General features: G+C 39.6%; 1 protein-coding gene across 2 annotated transcripts in view; it reads right to left on the reverse strand.

The window, feature by feature from the left end:
* zgc:63587 (septin-2) overlaps nucleotides 1–21069 on the reverse strand; it is a 50560-nt gene extending 29491 nt beyond the window's left edge. For both annotated transcript variants that reach the window (XR_003936257.1, XM_030143307.1), the window contains exons 1-7: nucleotides 20979–21069; nucleotides 10133–10188; nucleotides 6460–6559; nucleotides 6264–6350; nucleotides 5715–5838; nucleotides 3044–3178; nucleotides 2762–2879 (exon numbers count right to left, since the gene is read on the reverse strand). Coding sequence is in view for 1 of the 2 variants with exons in the window: in XM_030143307.1 (XP_029999167.1) it covers nucleotides 2762–2879; nucleotides 3044–3178; nucleotides 5715–5838; nucleotides 6264–6350; nucleotides 6460–6559; nucleotides 10133–10159 (591 nt within the window). In the remaining variant the exon portion in view is untranslated. The remainder of the gene's footprint in view (nucleotides 1–2761; nucleotides 2880–3043; nucleotides 3179–5714; nucleotides 5839–6263; nucleotides 6351–6459; nucleotides 6560–10132; nucleotides 10189–20978) is intronic.
* Nucleotides 21070–21885: the final 816 nt, after the last annotated feature.

The following is a 21885-nucleotide window of genomic DNA, read 5'->3' on the forward strand; positions in this document are numbered from 1 at the left end:
TCACCCCTGCTGCTCTGACGACATCCCACTGATCTTGTCAGTTAAAGCCAATGCTATGGACACGATCACGTTTGTTAGCGTCCCGTGATAACCAGCGTTAAAAAGTAGAGTCAACTCATTGACCAAAAAAAGGCCCATAACTTTAAAAAAATAAATAAATAACCTCTATCAACCAGAGCTCTGGAATCAATTAAAAATATGACTTTTTCCATGCTTTGATTCTCCTCATTGATGATGCTCTTCTGTTGTCTCAGCAGTAACCCCATAACACGCTGCAGCCTGTACAAACACTCATTCTTACATCACACTGATCCTCACACCATTTCTCTCGGCCTCCAAAAGAGGACGTGACTGTGTAGGAGGTTATCAGCTCAACACACTGCACTGAAGCCAGTTTATGCAATATCACACAACGGTGTCCTTCCACCTCTGGATAGCAGGAAGCTGCGGAGCGTGCAGGCAGACACAGACTTGGACCAGCTCCAACAGGAAGTATCTGGGACAGGTTGAGGCTAGGGGACATATGTTCCCCTCACACTGTATCCAACTCTCTTTTCCCCTTTTGCTCCACCTACTGTTTCCTTTCTTATTTTTTACCTCCTACAAAACAATTTGGTGGAATTATCAGAAATAAATGTAAGCTACACACCAATGCTTTCCACTGCCAGAGAAGGCCCATGTGTGCAGATATACATATGGACTGGACTGGACTGGACTGAACTGGACTGGACTGGGCAGCATGCACGGATGGAAGGGACGTCACTATTCTAGGATCTAAGGGCTGAACCATACAACTGCACACAAAGGCTATGCATTGGCAAGAATCTGCCAACTTTTACTGTGATACTATAAGCAAGGTGATATATTATGTTATATTGTGTTAGGACACTAACATATCATTAGCCTTATAGCAGAATTGCCTATGTCATATTTTTTCAGGACATGGCCAGTGATGCAAAATGAAGCAGCGGTGTTAGGACTGTAAAGTTAAGTAAATACCACAGTTTGGCCAAAAATATGACTTGGGCAATCATACTACGAAGATAATTTTGTGTCTTTATTATGCAAGCAAAGGGAAAAAGGCCAAACAAAAAATACAGTTTGAAACAAAACAATCAAGATTTGAAAACAAAAATGAAGGTTTCAAGATTTTTAAGCTTAACAAAATCAATTGTGTTCTCATTTTCTTTCATTTCAAATCTGAAACTTCTGCTTGCAGGTCAAAATGTTTTGTCATTTTAAAGGTTTTGTTTGCAAGTCCAAAGGTTTTGCACCTCTAAATCTTTTGCAAATCAATAAGTTTTACTTTCAAGTTCAAGTGGTACTTACTTCCGAGTCAAAATCTTTTGCAAAGCAAAAAGTTTTGCTTGCCAGTTCAACTGAACACGATGGGTAGGATCTACACGAGCAGAAGGGGTGGATTTCTATTAGTAGCTTGCTTCGGATTGACAGTTTGGCTGGTCCTCCAGCCCACTTGAACATGGTGGGAACATGGTGGGAACCGGGGCTGTGCTCCGGCGCCCCGGGTGCACTGGGCACCAGACCCCAACTCATAGATGCTGAGGCGCCCTGGAGGTGGAGCCTGGCTGTGAGCTCACAGACGGGGCTCTGTCGCAGCTATGAGCCGGATGTGGACCCTGTTACGGCCCGTTGCTGTGAACTCACAGCCGGGCTCCACCTCCGGTGCACCTCAGCAGCTATGAGCTGGGGCTCTGGTGCCCCAGGGCACCCGGTGCTGTGGAGGACAAGGCACCAGCCACACTGTCAGTCCAAAGCCAGCTACCAATAGAAATCCACCCCTTCTGCTCGTGTAGATCCTGCCCATTGCATTGAGTTGAACTTGCAAGCAAAACTTTTCTACTCGCAAACGATTTTGACCCGGAAGTAAGTACCACTTGAACTTGCAAGATAAAACTTTTTGATTTACAAAAGATTTAGAGGTGCAAAACCTTTGGATTTGCAAACAAAAGTTTTAAAATGACAAAACATTTTGGCCTGCATGCAGAAGTTTCAGATTTGAAATGAAAGAAAATGAGAACACAATCGATTTTGTTGAGCTTAAAAATTTTGCAACTTTCATTTTTGTTTTCAAATCTTGATTTTTGTTTCAAAACTATATTTTTTGTTTGCCTTTTTTTCACCTTTGCTTACATAATAAAGACACAAAATTATTTTCATATCATGCTATGAGGCTAATGATAGGCAAAATATGTGATTAAAACTTTTTATGCAATCAGCAGTAATTTCAGTGAAAACAATTTGATGTAAATTAATGTAGTAGGTGTAAATATAGCCAGGAATATCATGAATCTCTGCCCATAAAATATTAATTAAGAATCATTCCAGTGTTTTTGAGAATTGACAGAGTATCATAAAAAATATCACAATATTTCAGCATAATGCCCTTTCTTAATAGCTCTACTGTACTTACAACTGGAAAAGACAGACTGTAACAGGCCTTAAAAGCCCCTAACACTCTGCCAACAAGAGTTAAGAAATTAAGGATTTTTAATGTACCAAGTAAAAAAATCCAGAGCACTTCAAAATCATCCACTGCTGTAGATCAGACGTGTGTGTATATGTACACATCTTTGAATACACAGTATTGTTTAACTAATTTTGGGAGAACATTTGGCATTGTCAAATATTTGTAACTGCTCCTCACAACATTTTTAGGGTCAAGTCTTGGTTTTAGGGTTCGAAGTAGGTAATGGTTAAGTAATGAGATGTCCTCTAAATGTGTGTATCATATGAAACCCACCCTCCTCTTCAGACGGTCCCTCTCCCTCAGAGTCAGGGTGTCCGCCTTGGCAATGACTGGGACAATATTGACTTTACTGTGGATGGCTTTCATAAACTCCACATCGAGAGGCTTTAAACTACATGAGAAAAAGATCACAGAAAGCACAGAGAGCGATTAGGACACAGTGGACAGTAGTTTAGTCTGGTCCATCTACTAATGGGTCAATTAAACTAATGGGGAATTATCAGACACAAAAAGTTCTACTTGGAGTAAAATGTGCAGTGGTGTGATGAGACTGACCCGTGTCCAAATGGGGATATGAAGTAGAAGCAGCAGTGCACCCTGTTATCCACGATGTGTCTTCGGTTTAGGCCACTCTCATCATGTAGGTATCTCTCAAACTGATTGTCAATGTACTGGATGATGGTTTTGAAGCTGAACAGGAATAGAAACAGTTTTTTAATCACACCTATAATCATTACCCATTTCATATAGATGAACTTTTGATTAAAAAAGGAAAAGCAGGGTGTGAGTTATTTTCATTCTGGTTTATGACAGCTTGTCTGGTTCAGTGAACGCAAGCATTTGCATTGTCTTCTGTTGTTGTTTGAAAGGCCTATTTTGACCAATTAACTGGCACTGATGGGGCATTTTACAAAACACTGACCAACTGGAATTACTGACCGTACAGGAATTTAATAGCTCAAAAAACACAACTTAATTGTTTCAGCCTACATTTTTATAGCTAGTTTAACGTTTAGATTCATTTTTTTAGCACTTTCATTCATTCAGATTCATTCATTTTGGGCTTTATAGTTAAGAAGGTAATGGCAATGCACCTTAACTCTGGACGTCACCAGCAGATCCATTCCATCTGCAGATACACTGGGTTTATGCTGATGGAACGAGAGATAACAATTCTTATTTTGATGATTTTTTAAATCCTAATCTTTACCATAATACTGGAAGGTCTCAGAGCATCTGTCTGTCTGTGTATTTGAGCAGTTCAGAGATTGAGACGTTTTTAACTGGACTATTTGGTTCCTACAGTTGAGGAGAAGTCCCATCTCCACATTAAATATCTGTCTTCTTTAAAATTAGCTTTTTTAACTCTTTACGTGCCAGACAGTTAAGGGGCTAATAAGCCTTAAAAGTGCCACAGAATTTGGCCGTTTTTCAGTATTTTGCGTCGTTTTTATAATATTTGAAGAATCCTGCAGGAAACCACTCGGTAACATCCGACCGATTGCTGATTAGATTCAAAACGCACCGGACGCAGCCGATTCATTATTGATCGTAATTTGCATAATTTATAATAATAATAATAATAATAATAATAATAATAATAATAATAATCTGTATTTATATAGCACTTTTCATACATTAAAAACTGTAGCACAAAGTGCTTTACATATCATTTTAAAAATCAGTACCGCCCCCCACCCACACCCACCCACTCACCCGCACACACACACACACACACACACACACACACACACACACACACACACACACACATACACACACACATATACATGCAAACCCACAAGCTCACACATACTTAAGAAGACTGACTGAGCACGGGTAGACCAGAACAAAAATGTACAAGTAAAAGTAAAACATCAATTTAGGAGGCGCTGTCTCAGAGAGCCATCCGCACCAGGAGGCAGCCGCCGACCCCGGCGACCAGGCACCAGCAACACAGCCCTGCATCCCAACTAGTGGGAGAGGGCCAACTGGGACCCCCACCCACCAGAAAGGAGCGGACCCCAGTGAGAGAAGGCGCCACAGCCCCCGGAGTCCACAGCCGCCCCCCGGCATGGAGGGCTCCCTCTGATGAAACACCAGAGAATAAGAAACATTAAAAAGATATAAAAATATTATTCGGTCGCGTGACCTCAAATTCCCGTCTGCTTGGTCTCAAAAGGGGGACACAGAAAGAACGTCATCGAAATGTGAGAAAGAAATGGGGGTGGATGGTTTGTTTGTACACAAATGTGGCGTGTTCTCCAAAGCCGATCTGATCGGCCCGTGGCACTTTACAGGTTGTTTTCGTAAAGCCGATTTAATCAGCCCATGGCACTGAAAGTGTTAAAGTCAGGAGGGACTGATTTAATTCACATTACTAAGCAGCTGCCAGGGGGAGGGACAGGAAGCAGCCTTGCACATCAGGAGACAATGGGCGTGTATTTTTGGTCAGTGAACAGATTAGCGAAAACCACAAGTTGATAGGACCAATATTTTGACAGATATTAGTAATTTTGGAAAATAGCAGTCTTACAATCACGTTACTATGTCCATGACCAGTGACGGCCAGCACAGAACCACACTGCATGATGGGAAAGGAAGTTATAAACAGGAACGATGCATTTACTAACTTCAGTCCCTAGATATCGGTATTAATTTATTAATTGTCGTTTAAATTTTAATGGATGATTTACCAAACAATTTTTATGTCAGTACTAATAAAATATAGATTAACATCTTTTCCCAAAAGTCAGCTCTGCCCAGCATCAAAAACGACCACATCTAGAACCCAGGGTTCCCCACGGGTCAATGTGCTAATCATTTAATAATTATCTAAACATTGAGAAGATGGGGATAGACACCTACTACAAATGGGAAATTAAATACAGTAGAAGTGACTGCATTTTTACTACTTGATCTTCTTGCTGTGTTGTGTTTTGGTAACATTTTAAAGAGAAGCCATCAGCTCAAGAGCATAAAAATAGTTCATTCCAAAACAATCAACAGCAGAAAACATGAACAGGGAGGTTATATTGACATGAGGCTGCTGCACACACACAGTCAGAGAAATCTAGACCTGGGGAATGCATAGGGAGGAGGGCTAGGATAGAGGAGTTTGGGATGAAACTTCAGAGGGAGGGAGTTGTTGAGGAAAGGAGGAAAGGATGAGAGAATCCTGTAGACAGGAAATGTCCACTCCTCCAACAGCACACATTCAACACACCAGTCCTGACTGTTGATGGCGTCGCCATATCCGGGGGTGTCGACCACGGTAAGGCGAAGCTTTACTCCTCGTTCTTCGATCTCCACAGTTGAAGCCTCAATCTGCACAGTCCTCTCGATTTTCTCTGAGGATTGAGAGTAAGGAGACACCAGAAGGGACAGCTAAGTACTCAAGTTGATTTAGAACAATCCCATTTCAACAAACTGAAGCTGTGCTGAGTTACTGCAGTCACAGACTTCAACAAGGCTACACCTTGAAGACTCAAGTCCCAAGTTATTTCATCATATGAAGGCATATTATGCTATTTTATCTGCTCAAACTGACCAGGCAGACTCTGGATAATTGTTTTCGAGCCAGAGCAAATCCTAACCTCTGTCAAGTCATAAGAAGGGCAGGATCATATTCTGAGACTAAGGCATTCTCAACATTCTTGTACAAATAGTACTCAGCTGGAGACACTGGAGGAGACATTTCTCTGTTATTACACTGTGTGTGTGTGTGTGTGTGTGTGTGTGTGTGTGTGTGTGTGCGCGCGCGTGTAGTGTATACCTGCGGCACCAGGGATGTAGCGTTCAGGGTAGAGATCAGTGAGAAACAGGCTGTTAATAAGAGTGGATTTACCCAAACCAGATTCACCTAAAATTAAGCAGAAAGGAGAATCGAAATTTGTTCTCAGAAGATAAAAGTACAAATGTTTAAATTACCAGAGTCCACATTTATGACAACAAAAACAGGGATTACTCACCAACAACCATGAGGGTGAATTCAAACCCTTTTTTTACAGACTTTCTGTGAACTTGGTTTGGAAGATTGGCAAATCCTACATAGCCCGCTGCATCTGGGAACTGCACAGAGCAGACACATAAAAACAACATGTTATCATTTATTAATGTTATTAGTATTTTTTTTCTCATTGTAAGAAAATATATCTAACTTTGTCTTAATAGATATTCCAGGTAATATTGAGCTAGATTTAACTAGAAAAAGAAAGAAGAAGTAAAAGAATGGTTTGCATTATGTCCCAGTGGAGGAAGAGGAATGTTGCCCTTATTCTAAGAGTGAGACCACTATCAAAACTTCTCAGTTAAATTAAAGAGATAACAGACTAAGGTGCATGTACCTCAGTAAAACTTCAGACTATTTGCTTTCTAGTGCTGTTTTGGCAGCATGCTGGTGTAGGGCGGAGGCTTCTATCACTTTCTTACAGGGTGCCAAAGATACATGAACATACACTACTGGGCTATGACTTATTGAGAAAATGGTATTACTCAAAAGAAATGACTGAGCTACCAGTTTTAGTATAAATACACTGTCTAAGCCTTAGAATACATTCACTTTATACATTTATTCTAGTGGAACATTTATGTGTGTTATATAAATCATTGTATTAATTATTATCTATCCCTGCAAAAAGATCCTGGGTTCAATTCCCTGGGGAGGAGCTATCCATGTGGAGTTTACATGTTCTCCCCGTGTTTGCATAGGTTCTCTCTGAGTACTCTGGCTCCTCCCACCATCCAAACACACACACTGATAGGTTAATTGGTTAATCTAAATTGCCCATAGGTGTGAATGTGACATTGATTGGTTGTTTGTCTCTATATGTCAGCCCTGTGATGAACGGGTGACGTGTCCAGGGTGAGCCCCGCCTTCACCCAGAGGTAGCTGGGATAGACTCCGCCCCCACAACCCTCTGGGGGAAAAAGTGGTTCAGGAGATGGATGGATACTATCTGTACATAAATATTATCTGTTTTTAAATTCTTACTGCTAATAACTAATCTTTAAAAAATAAATAAATAAAAAAAATATATATATACATATATATATATATATATATATATATATATGCACACAGTATATCACTATAAATACTGTAAATAATGTGACTGTAACTTGCAACTTGTTTCTTTGTGCTTTGTGTTGTTTCATCTGCCTGTTCTGCTGCCTCTTGGCCAGGTCATCACTGTAAATGAAAACTGGTTCTCAATTGACCTTCTGGGTAAAATAAAGGTTAAATAAATAAATCAAAAACACATTTATTACTAGAAGCACTCGGAGAGCGCAGACCTCCGCCAAGGCTGATCAGTGCCCCCCCCCCGTGGGCCCCCCCACCCCCGATCACCACCAAAATTTAATCATTTCTTCCTTATCCCATTTCCAACAAACCCTGAAAATTTCATCAAAATCTGTCCATAACTTTTTGAGTTATGTTGCACACTAACGGACAGACAAACAGACAGAGAGACAAACAAACCCTGGCAAAAACATAACCTCCTTGGCGGAGGTAATTACACAACAATATTTTTGAACACCTATTTATGCATTTATGTGTATTTCTTTAATTATCATATTGATAATATATTGTTTTACAAAGGCCTGGGTGATATGGAAAAAAATCATATCACAATATTTTTTTCATATCAGATGATATTGGTAAGTATCACAATATAAATCAAACTAGAAGCACTCGGAGAGCGCAGACCTCTGCCAAGGCTGATCAGTGCCCCCCCCCGTGGGCCCCCCCACCCCCGATCACCACCAAAATTTAATCATTTCTTCCTTATCCCATTTCCAACAAACCCTGAAAATTTCATCAAAATCTGTCCATAACTTTTTGAGTTATGCTGCACACTAACGGACAGACAAACAGACAAACAAACAAACAAACCCTGGCAAAAACATAACCTCCTTGGCGGAGGTAATGACTATTTTTATCCAGCTTAAATTTTCCATTCCTCATAAGTTAGTTGTGAAGACATCAGAAGGTTATTTTTGATTTAAATATGATTAATTTTCTGTCAGAGGTTGAACATGACAGATGTGCTGAAGAACATTAAACAGCTGTTTCAGAGAAATAAAACAGGTGCATAGATTAAAAACTAAACTAAATGTCTGATCAGCAGGAAAAAGCTTTCAAGTTTTAAAAGAGAACATAAACTAAATGGACCATTACATTTGTTGGTCAACTCCAAATAAATAAAGTCTTCATTCCAAAAAGGTTCGTGTTGAAAGGCCAGTGTTTGCGTTCTTCACATAGGCTACATGTGTTCGTTGGGTACACCTCTGTATTGTACTGAAGGCCCCAAACCAAAAGGGTTCAGTACAAACAAGTGCACGTCCACCCTACTGTTCAGTAACCTGCTCCACCCAGTTCTGGGTCACATGTTCTCCTGAGGGAACACTCATGACCTCCTGCTGCAGTCTAAGCATTAGCGTGTGAGCTGCGGCTGCTCTTACACCTACGCTGTGGGTGTCAACCTAACCTGCCATGGCTCTAGTGATTAGTTCAGTGCGGTGCTACTTAATTTTGATTGGCTGTTCTTATGTCTGTCAAAACATGGACGAATGAATTCTATCGACATTGTATCAAGCATGTATCATATTTTCGTCGCGGAAAAGTTATTTTGCGATATATATCATTATCGTTTTATCGCTCAGCCCTAGTTTTATATTATATTTTACATTGTATTTATACATTTTTTTCTTTTTTTTTGTATTGATAATTTCTTTCCTGCTACTTTTTATTCTACTTGAATGGAGCGACTGTAATAAACAATAATTTCCCCGAGATTAATAATGTATTCTGATTTGGATCTAAAATGTGTTGTTTCTAAGAAGCTTGAGCCAGTTGAAAGTGTCATGTACGTGCCCAGGACAGCACCACCTCCACCTCATTTTGAGCCTGGAAAAATGTCATACTCACACAAAATACTTTACAGCTCTGATTTGCCAGGATGGTAAATATGTCAATTTTATTTTGTATACTTTCCTTTGCATACAGTAAATCTTCTAAACAATCCCCTGCTGATATTTTTCACTGTTTCATGAGGTGTATGTTTAAAGAACAGAGTCAGTTCACCTGAGTGAGATTAATGATGATGCATATAATTGAGAAATTCCTACAGGCAATAAAGCCGAGCCATGAAACGCTTTCATTTATACAGGATATCCTTTCGGGATGTCTGCACAAGTGTGTTTGCATGAGATTACAAGAGCTATAAGTCCTCATCATCACCACTGGCTTATTAGAAAACCACACTGCACTCCCTCCATACTTCAGTTATTCCCCTGCGATTACTTGCTTTAATCTTTATTATGATTACATTATTTAGACACACTTTTGCATTTTATTAATTTAGAGCCACACTAATTTCTCTGCTGTGTGTAAAGATAACGTTACTCGAATTGACAACAAATTCTTATGTAACTCTGAGTGTGAGAAAAGCATCATATCAAGCGTTAATCCATCTAAAACAAAGAACATGAGGAGGAAATCTGAAGAAACTATCCAGTTTTCATTTGTACAAAACAAAGTGAAACAATATTAAAGAATTAGAAAAGTTGACAAAGAAAAGAACTACACTCCATTTGCAAAGACAAACACTGTGATTTGTTCTACTGAAGCCTGTTACTCACCTTCCCTTTTTCTCCAGACTGAGACATTGCTGCTCTTTACTGGATGTCTGATGAACCTATCAGTGGAAGAAAAGAAAAGAAAAGACATGTATAAGTGCATGAAATTAGCTCAAAATTCCTTAACCCCATAAATCTTTTCTGTTGGTAACTCCTCTAAAACGTCTAAAGCGGAGCTTTCTAAGAACGTTTTCCTTATATTGGTAGAATGTGCTGTATATTAGTAGTGGTTTTTTTTACAGGGACAGTCAGTATAAGAGCAGAAACTTTAAGTTAGGAATTAAATATGTTTTTATTTCCCAGGGCTGATACCAAAAACTGGTAAATGTGACTAATATTCGTTTGCAGTGGAAAAAAAAGCAACAAAGACCTGGTATTAATTAATTGTTAGTTTTATCACTAAACAAGGGACAGCAAGTATCATCAAGGTAGAGATTATGAATAAGAAGTACCAGTAAAGTTACCTTTGGTATTCTGTCAAATTTCTGTGTGTTCGTGAAACTCTGGACCAATATGTGTCTAAAATGTTTTCAGCCCTTCATCACATCACATCACAGTTTTAAGCATAAACTCAATCATGCAAGTTCATTTAAAAACTTGGATATCGTAGAACTCAACATATAAACATTGGCCAGTTCAAGAAGTGAATATGTTCTGTTTGTCAACAGTCATCAAGTCCAATACTGGATGGTATATTCAGGGTGCAATTTGTTGTGGGAGATGGGGGGGGTCAACACCCCCCCCAATGAATTTCATCCTCGGGGGGGGGGGGGACAACCAACCAATGTTAATCCCATCAGGTTGTGACAGTTTTCTTCTACCTACATCCTCCATTAATGACACTAACGTTTACCTGAACCCAACTGTCCTCGGTAAAGACAAAACTGAGGAATCTGGGTGTCATCTTTGACCAGGACATGTCTTTAGAATTCTACTCCAAACACCTAGTCAAAAACTGTTTCTTCCACCTACGCAACATCTCCAAACTCAGATCTATGGTGTCCACAAATGAGCTCGAGATGATCGTTCACGCTTTCGTATCTTCTCGCTTAGACTACTGCAACAGCCTGTTTACATGCTTAAACAAGAAGGAGCTGGCCCGTCTACAGTTTGTCCAGAACTCTGCTGCCAGGCTCCTGACCCGCACAAACAGGAGAACCCACATCACTCCCATCCTTAAATCTCTCCACTGGCTCCCTGTTCTATATCGTCTTCATTTCAAAATTCTTGTGCTAACTTTCCGGGCCCTACATGGCCAGGCCCCTGCATACATTGCTTCCCTGATCCAGCCCTACAGCTCGACTCGTAGCTTGAGGTCTTCAGGACAGTACCTGCTGATGGTTCCACGGACCTGTTTTAGCACACGCGGTGACAGGTCTTTTAAAGCTGTGGCACCACGTCTATGGAATGACCTGCCTCTACACCTACGGTCCATGGACTCTGTACAGAGCTTTAAGAAACACCTCAAAACCCTCCTGTTCAAAAAGGCTTTTTAGTCTCCCACCTGACCCAGGACCACCACAGACTGATTACACTCTATGTATTCATCATAACGTACTCCATGTGTCATCCCCCCCCCCAGTCTCTCTATATCTCTATCGCTCTCTCTTTTCTCCTCCTTTACTCTCTCTCTCTCTCTTTAACCCCAACTGGTCAAGGCAGACAGCCATCCTTCAGGAGTCTGGGTCTGCTCGAGGTTTCTGCCCGTTAAAGGGAAGTTTTTCCTCGCCACTGTCACCAATCACAAGTGTTTGCCCCTGAAGGATTCTGTTGGGTCTCTGTAAACTTAATTTGATTCTGATTTGAATTGATAAAGCACTTTGTGACTCTGTCTGTGAAAAGTGCTCTATAAATAAAATTTACTTTACTTTACTTAAACTGTCAGCAGTCTCAGAATTCACCAACGTTCCCATACACTGGGCCGGCATAATGGGGGGGGTAAACCTGACAAATTCATGTGGCCCAGCTTTTGTGTGTCCAGTGGACACAGGTTAGAAGTTGTGAAAATTTCGTGTAAGATCCACTGAACCAGGAGTTCGATGTTGAAAGTATGTAAAGTTTCACTTTTGTTTCATGCCAGCATTAGTTACATTAGTTATGGACCACACTTATATAACTTACAAACCCCCCCCCCCCCCCCCCCCCGTTTTTTTTTTCACAAATCACACCCTGAGTATATTTGTGTGTCCTCAAGAAATTCCAATAAAAATAAAATTGGGAATATCATATCCAGTGATAAGCCAGTCCCTCCAGAAAAACACAATTATGCAATCGCAGAATTCAATGCATAATCAAGCAAACAGTGCACATTATGCGGGGGTCCACATTTTTTCAAAAAGGGTGCATATTCACCGCAATAATAGCATATTTCTGCACAAAATATATGAAATATACGAAGCTCGCATGATTTCATAATCCCCACATTTTTCCGCATAAAGTTTAAAAAAAATTTATTCATTCATTTTCTGAACCCGCTTTACCCTCAATAGGGTCACGGGGGTGGAGCCTACGGCAGCTACTTATGGGCAAAGGCGGGGTTCACCCTGGACATGTGACCAGTTCATCACAGGACTGACAGATAGAGACAACCAACCACTGTCACATTCACACCTATTTCCACACAGAAAGGCCCCACCCCCATCGACTGGTGTTGGAATCGAACCCAAGACTCTCTTACAGTGAGGCACAAGTGCCACCGTGTGTTATTGGAGACTTTTCTGGTGTTTTAGAGACTCTGATGTGAAAGAACAAAACCTTCTGCAGTTACTGTCCTCAACCAGCCGCAGGTGCTGCCGTAAGCCCCTCCCACATCCCAAAGATCTCTCAGGCGGTCATTCCCACAGTGGCCTCGTGCACCAGCCCACGTCCACAGAGGAGACCCACCAGCCCACGTCCACACTGCTAATGAATAGCACGTGCTCAAAGCCACCGCTGATCTTGCTCTCACTTACAGAGCAGGATGTAAATGTAAATGTTGTGAAGTTAAAACTGTTCCTACCTAAAAATGTTTAAAATGTTATTGCTATGGCAAAACATGTTTATGTTTTAAGGTGAGTTATTGTCGGCTCCTAAATCTGTGTCTCTTTTGGGTCCTTTTCTTGGCCCTTATCTCAGATAAAGGAGGAGGGTTAGACATAGAACTAGCAATTCCAGCCCACAAAACAGACTTTGTATAAATTTGACGCTCTAACACTTAACAATACGGGAATAAATTGATTTATGTAATGTGGGTCTAAACAAAGCAAGAGTCATAAAGTTATTTTGAGAAGTGATGTGATGTAGTGGATGCTTACTTATGTATATTTGTTTATCATAGGATGTAATCAGACATTTTTCATTTTGTAGTAGCCTAGTTAGAACAAGGAGTGGGAGAAGAATCTGTTTTTTCATCAAAACACGTTTTTTTCAGTTCCCACATATTTTCGCAACTTCACACATTTTTTGCAAATTCCTCCAATTTCACCGTATAAAGTCACATAAAAATCCTGCATATTCCATCACATAACCAATGGTTTTTGCCTGCATTTTTCTGGAGGGACTGATAAGCCATGGTTGGTATTCAGACTATGACAATACGGCTACGCAATAAAATGTTAATGATGAATATCTTAATATAATTTAATATCATATGGCCCTACAAAGTTATATTATATTAGGAAGGAAAATTTTAAAGTTTAAAAACCACAAATAACCATCTTGTTTATTCATTTTTCACTCTGAATGAAAAATCTGTTTAAACTGAAAAGTAATAAAGATTTATCATTATAATTCTTGATAGACTGATTTAATGAGATAAATTTCTGACCATATCCCACAACCCTAATCCCTAATATAAGCAACCATAAAGTAATTGCAGACTTTTTTTCACTGATAGTAAAGTTAACAACAATTCTGAATTCATGCAAATATAATTTTTATGGTGCTTCCAATTAATGTGGTTAATTCAAGGTTATTCTTTCATAGATGTGTTAAATTACAGGTGCCCATTATTCATTCTACAATAGTGATATGTAATTTAATTGCTATTTTTCTTAAAAATAACCATGTAGGATTTTAGATACAGGCACTTCCAGTATCGTATTTCCCAGTATACTACTACCCTCAGTCTATGGCTGATCTAGGCTGATGATGCCTACTGTTTTGTTAACACTATCGCTAGGAAAGAGTAGAGATTAGGAGCTATGGGTAAAAAAGGTGGTTCCCAGACTCCCATTAAACTGTAACAGTCATGTGTACCTCATGCTCCTGCCCCACTCTATGACCCTTAGCAGACGACAGAGCAACAAGCCAACTTGATAAATTAGCTACATAATGACTGAGCAGGAAGAACAGGCTCCATTTTATCATCAACACACTGACCCTTGACAGGTGGAGTATGATAAGCATTAGAAAGAGGCAGGATTCGGTGTGTTGCCAAATGGAGATGCTCTCCAGTTACGTAATGTCAGCCAAGGGAGAAGAGAAAAAAAAAAGGTGGCATGGGAACCTGAAGTAACCTTTCTGCACTGGCATGTGATCAGCACACATTTTCACACACTTACACAATAATGTTCTATGTTTTTGATGGTGGCAGGAGCCCCTCTGTATCTACACAAAAGTGTGCAGAGATCTCTCATTCTGACAGGGTGGTTTCACTGAGCCCACAAAGAAAACAATAGCTGTTTATCCCTCTGGTTCCTGAAGCCTTTCCTAAACGGGGAACCTCAGCTACAGGAGCAGGGAGAACACGTGCCTCACCCCTGATCACATTCACCGCCTCCATGCACAACACCGAGGGGAGGTACTGGGGGGGGGGGGGGGGGGGGGGGCAAGTTAGGGACAACAGAGGTCAAGTTTAAAGTAAGGGAAAAGTTCAGAGTTCTTTAACAAAGTAAATGATGACAGTTACAACAATTAGGGCCAATGGATTTCGAAATATAAGATCACAATAGGCCTGGTATGTGATCTACCTTTCAGGGGGATCATATAAATTGTGCTATTAAAAAAGTTAAATGGCAGTGCTCAACAGGAAGTCCTACAAACTTTAGATGTGATGTGCATCAATATTTTTGTCCATATAGGGCATGTTGAAGTGTGAGCATGTTGATTCATTGTAAAAGTCCACAAGACAAATTATTCTATACAGTTTAGGTAATTTGGAAACAATGCAGTATCACAAATGCATGTACAGTTGGGAAAATATCACTGTGTTTACTTCATCTACATATAGTCAATATTGTAGTAACGGTGGTTCAAAACGCAGTTTCTTGTCAGTTAACACAAAAAAGTTACCAGAGGTGAACCTGCAGATACACGAGGAAACTAGAGGAAAACTTAGGCTTTGGTTGGAACTCGTCTACATTTTATATGAAGAGAGAAAATTTGGATTTAGATCATAGATTGTGATTGGACCTCAAAACATCTGCATAAAATCTTATGGCTGGCTTGTCATATTTGTCTAAACCCACTTTTATTGGTCTGTGGTTCATTTCTTTGTGTATTTGGACCCTAATAGTTCATACAGTTTGAATTTGAACCCTCCAGCTGCTGCGAAACTATCTTTATATTCATTTGGACAAAAATCCAGTGGATTTCTACAACTTGTTTTAATTCCTTCTTAATTAGTTGTGTCTGTAACTAGTTCCGTCTCCACATATAAGGTCCAGACTTCAGATCAACATTTCTCCAGTATTTCTCCATAATTGTTTGTCAGCAGCAGCAGTCGTAGTCTAGACTGAAAATATGTCCAAACTTGGAGCCCATTTCCTAAAATGTTCAGTCGTTGGTTGAACGGGACAGAGCAGCACAGCCAACAACCTGGAAGGGGCGGGGCCTGAAGTGGTTCATGTGCATTTAAAGGGCCAGCGCTCCAAACCACCTTTCTGGTGTCATTACTCAGAAATAGGGTTGAAGATGGACATGTGGAGTTAAATTAATGAAGAATTCAGACCCAAGCAGCGCATTTACAGTTTATGGAGACCACAGGGAAATGTTGGAAAAGGAAGAATTACATTTAAAAAAGGAAATATCACTTCTTTAATATAGTAGAATATTATATGGCCTGTCAGCTCATGTTAGCTTGGTAAATAAACCAATCACTTTTCCCTGGTTCCATCCTCTTATCTCTTTTTTGGAAGACTGAAGCCTCTAGACTGCATTTTGGCCTTCATCAGTTTGGGTGCTTAGAGTCAGAAGTTACCATATTTGGAGAAGAGGGACAAGATGGACAAGCATGAGGGTTGAGGGAGAAACTCAGCAAGGTAACTCTAACATTAACTTACTAGCACATATAAAATTGTAAACTTTATGAAATACTCAGATACCCAAATCCTCTGACGGTCTAGATATTTTGAAAGTCTGATTCAGCAGCTGAATACGCTGTCAGAAATTAAACACTTCTATTTGCCCTAAATTCTTATTTGGGGCCAGTAATTTAAAAACCATAAACAAAGCAAATATGACCAAGTGACTCCTGGAAAGTTTCTGCAGAAGTTAACTGGAGCCCACATCTAGTGGCGGTCAGTGGAATTACACTTTATGATGCTTCCTCATTGGCCTCATTTTCAGGCTGCAGTTGTTGCCTCTTAGTACAAACCAATGGGTGATGTCACAGTGACCATGTACACTTCTTTGATAAAGTCAACACACAATAAGCCATCAAGGATTAAAAAACAAAAAAAGCATGACAGTAATGAATGAGTGTCCTTTGTTAACGAATATCTATATTCATGTAGGTGCCCAGTTTAGCCCTGTGAGTGGCATACACAAACATAGACCCCAAGTGTTGTTTCTAACACAGACTCTGTGGGAACCTGCATTAGTCCGGCAGCAGCTTAATTAAACCATTCCAATATTGCAGTTGTAATATGACAAAGACAACACTACAGGCCAGACAGGCGGGAGGCACACTTCAATAACGCACTCTTAATAATAGCCATTTAATCGAGCGAGAAGCTGAGCTGCTTACATCCAGCTATCAACAGGCCAGACATGGGGGAGATTAAACAGTTTGGGCCAAAAGGGAAAAATGCCACCTTAGTAAAGCCATAGTTGTTGGCATGTAATGCATTTACAGTTGATTTATTGTCTGGAGTGAAGCCATGAAGGGGCAGCGGCAGAACGAGAACTATTCACCTTCCTGACTGACAGTGTCAAGGCTCCACACACCCACCCTCTGAAGATTAAGCACTTTCAGCACTTCTTGGAAAGACTGAAACAATCATTTTACACCATGGAGATTTAATGAACTCAATGGCATTAACAACAAATTATAATTTACTGGCAACACTTCACACAACAACAGGGACCACACGCTACTCTAGTAACATGAGAGACTGATGTGTGGCATCTGAAAAAGACACACAGGCAGACACACAAGTGTACAGGGATGGGGGTCTGTCAGACTGTAATTAGGTGACCCTCAGAGGATGAAAGTATTGGTGATGTGCAACAGTAATAAACAGGCAATACTAGTTTTAAGCCAGGGTTTTAGAAATAATATCCAGACAGAGTACAGTGAGAGGAACACAGGCTACAATAGGCGGAATGAAAAAGCCTTTCAACCGCAAGGAAACCAGCAGGCCTTCCCAAAACATACAGACGAGTTTAAAGCACAGGACAGAGCATTTATGATGATGGGGACAGGAGAGGAAATGACTAAAAACCACCGGGAGTCATACAGTAAAGTTGTTATCTTAACATTGTGCTATTCACACAGCCACTCAGGTGGAAAATAAACACTCTACAATTATTCATTTTGAAACTAAAACAGTTAAAGCAGAGTGTCTACAAGTTCAATTTAAGACCTTTTAAGACACTGTAATACCACTTCAAAGACAAACTTACAACATTTTACCAAACCAAAAATGAAAATATACTCTACTACAGTAAACACACTGATGATGTTTCACTCTTGAAAAACAGATTTTTAATCTCAGTGAGCTTTTTTTCCCTGGTTAAATAAAGGATATAGTAAAAAAGTGGGCACAACACCACTAACTGGTTTAATTTAAGCACACTGTCCAAATGTTTTTAGTAATGTGAATTTTCTCATTTCCATTAAACTAACTAGTTCATTCTCCACTCATCAGCTATGGTCAAACCTCAAAAGCAGGTTTCTGGACTGGAGGGCTGCCATATCAAGTAAACAAATCTAGAAAAAAAATGGAATTAAACATATTGTCATTCCTGGAGCTGATGATGGCAGTAATATGGAGTGAGCTGTCTTGTCCTTCACATCTCTGTTGAGAGTTATACAAGTGGAGAACACAGGTAAAGATGTTAAAATTAATTCAAAATAAGAATTTCAAGCATCCCAAAATGAGCCTAGACAATCTGGCCACAAGGTCATAGGCAAGTTTTTGACGTAGCATCACAATCCAAAATTACAAACTTCTTACACACACATTTCCTCTAGGTTTAGGCTATTTGTCTAGGCTTTTGCTGTTATCTGACTTGACACTGCAGTTTTGCATCATTTTGGATCCAGATGATTACTACATTGACAATATCTAGCTGAAGTTAACAGTGGTTACTGTTTAAACACAGCCTATCCAACAAACTCTACAAGCTCATTCAAACTGAATCCAAACACTTTCCTGTAGATAGACACTAAAATACTGCTACAAAACAGACTGAAATAAACTCAAGTGTAACATTAATGCTCCAAAGCCATAGGTTAATTAAACACTCTTTTTAAGATACCATAATTGCACTAATAAACAGGCCATTTGAGACAAATGTTTCAAATGGCCTGAAATGAATTTTTTTGTTTTTTAATGACAAAATTTATCTGATCAGTCTTAAAAATACATCACATGCCAAATTAAGGTCCTGGGAAAGGGGCTCTAGTTTGGTGGTATTGCAGGATGTGAGAGAAACTATTTTGCAGTTTCATCAGTAGAGCAACATAACAAGATGCCCTATGCAGCAACACCAGCTGTCAACAACCCTTCCAAAGTGTGACATGTAACTTCAGTTTTTGCTATTTGATAACTGCAAGAGGAAGTTAAAATTTACTGCAGGCAAATGTAATTCGGTAAAAAACAACATGTTAGCGGGACAATTATAACAGTTATGACCAAGTCTAATCAACTTAAGACAATCTAATGCTTGTTAATGTATTTTATTTAAAAATGTACATAAACTCACTTTATGGTTTCTAAAAAAAGTGTACAGGAGCACACTGAAAGTGCTGAAATATAATTTGTCTCTGTACTTAAAGCCGCAGAGGCCAAAATCAGGGCAAAAAACCTCTCAGTCGAGTGTATCTGCAGTGATGCTAAAAAATGATGAAGCATCGCAGCTTTAAATATTTATTTTACAGCATGAGGAAATCTAATAAATAAATATCTATGTAAATTACAGCTGTAAACTCTAAGCCCCTAGATTGTTTCCTACCCATCGACTTTTTACACAATATAAAGTGGAAAACATTTCATAATCAGCCGATTTTGTCAATGTATCCTGTGAAAAATCATCATTCAACTGCAAAACAATAGCAGAGATCCATTTGGAGCTGCAATTGAATCTAGTGTTGGTTTTTTACTTCACGGCACCGTACAGAAACTTCCCTTTGTAGTTTACGGCATTAGACAGATGTCTTCCCTTGCGCTCCCGAGGCAGCCAGTGTTGGTGAGATAAGGTCAAAGGAAGGGGAAAGGTCAGCGAGTGGTGAAGGTGCTGGATCAGAGGCCCAAGACATCTTTCAGCACTCTGAGATGTTGTCTTACCGATAACTAACTGATCTGTTTAAAAAGCTAAGTTGTTTCTGCAAAATAAAGGGTGGCTGCCGGCATTAGATTACAGCTTTGCCATCAGGACTTCAGTGTTCACTGCTCTGTTTGGCGAGAAAGGAAGGGAAATATGTGTGTTTTCACTGAGCCAAAAACACAAGCAAAGATGGATGATAATTCTTCAATAGTGGCCCTTCGCCACATCTTATACAGACACATAAAGAGAATATGCTATTGTTTCCCTCTGTTATTGTGAAGTTGTCTCAGCGTGAAATTTATTTTGCACCAGTACGGTTTACAATCAAAGGTCAAGAATTAGTTGGATGTTAGAAAACGATTACAGAGTTCAGGAATGTTACACAAGAGGGATTTACAGGAAGTTTGTGAAAGTCAATGCTTTGAACAGCTTGTCTGATGCAGCTTGTATTACAGACTCGTAGGGCTGTAGGTCTGCTGAACTATTACATGGATCAACTTGGTTATTAAATGTGATCTGGGAAAAATAGACTATAAATTTACCCAAAATATCAGTCTTAATAAACCATTTTGAAAAAGTGTTTACAAATTAGGTTTCAGACAATCCTCACTTTTCAATACAACAAATCTAAGGCAAAGAAAAAAGGAGGGACAGGTTTGGATGGATGGATCATTTCAGGACAAAATAAGTGAAACAGTGTGAAGTGAGTGTTAAGGGGAGTCTGAAATGTGTGTGTGTGTGTGTGTGTGTGTGTGTGTGTGTGTGTGTGTGTGTGTGTGTGTGTGTGTGTGTAGCATTTGGATGTCCACCACACCCAGTCTGACACACTGACTGAGTTTACACATCAACTGAAACACTCACTTTACAACCTTTATGTGTTTAAAACTGAAGAACAGCAGCTCCTCAGGACTTGACCTCTGCGTTAAAACACCAGGTTTAAGTCAAAATCAAATATAACAGAGCTGGGAAACTTTCCTAAAACGTTAGCTACATGTCAAACTTTAGCCTTTAACAGCAACAGTTGTTCGGTCAGCTGCTGTCATGGTGCCCACAGGCTCACCCTAACCCTCACCTCAGTGTCTTCTTCCTCCCCTTACGACTCATTTAGGCCGTTTGTACTAATAATAATCAACGACAAAACCACAGAACGTTGTCTTACCTGAGAAAAACTGTTATAGTACAAGAGCTTTTGCCTCTCGCCGCTGTCCCAGCCCAGGAAGGGAAACCCGGAAATCGTTCCCGTGAGTCCGCCTGCGTCCGTAAAGCCTTGTTGCGCCACTGACGCCATTCCGGCTCTACTGTGGAGACGATGAACCGGAGGAAAAGGTCGCGCGGATCCAACATGGCCGCCCATGTAGCACAGTTTCTTCACTGTTCCAACTCCCACCGCAACTGTTTATCCAACGAGTGGGCGACTCAAATGAGAATTCATAGGAATAGGCCTACTTAATAAACCGAATTAACTACACGCCTATAAATACCTACTAAACTATAGTTAATTCTGATAAAATTACAATCTTCTAAAAGTTCTTTAATAGGATGATTCAGAAACACATTTTTTTTATCGGTTAGACAACACGTGTAACGGTCTCCTCGTATATGAACTGTATAGACATCATTTTGACTGATGCAGAAAATATATGTCATTGTTTTGATAATTGTCGGTGATATGTGATAATTGATTGGCAATTTGTTTTCTAGCATAATGACTAATTTGCTTCTAAAATGTGATGATTTGTCCAATTTATTGCCCCGTGTTAGCCATAAATAAGATTAAATTAAACATCTTTGACTTTTTGTACTGTTATTAAGTGAGGATGTCACTTTAGGCCATTGCTAGTTTTGTTTTAAGTTAATTGGTTATTGAGAAAATAATCAATAGATTAATCAATAAAAAATGCTGCAGTCTCATTTATTTTTAAGAAGGTTGCCTTACTGTGTGTTATTTTATTTAGGTCTGAAAACCTAATATTTTTTTTATTTTATTTTAAAATTTTAGCTAAACATATAACCGACTTTTATCAGACATTAAATTCTCCTAATACATTTGACCGCAGCATTTAACA

Source organism: Sphaeramia orbicularis, chromosome 9 (genome assembly GCF_902148855.1).
Source record: "Sphaeramia orbicularis chromosome 9, fSphaOr1.1, whole genome shotgun sequence".
Classification (NCBI taxonomy): domain Eukaryota; kingdom Metazoa; phylum Chordata; class Actinopteri; order Kurtiformes; family Apogonidae; genus Sphaeramia; species Sphaeramia orbicularis.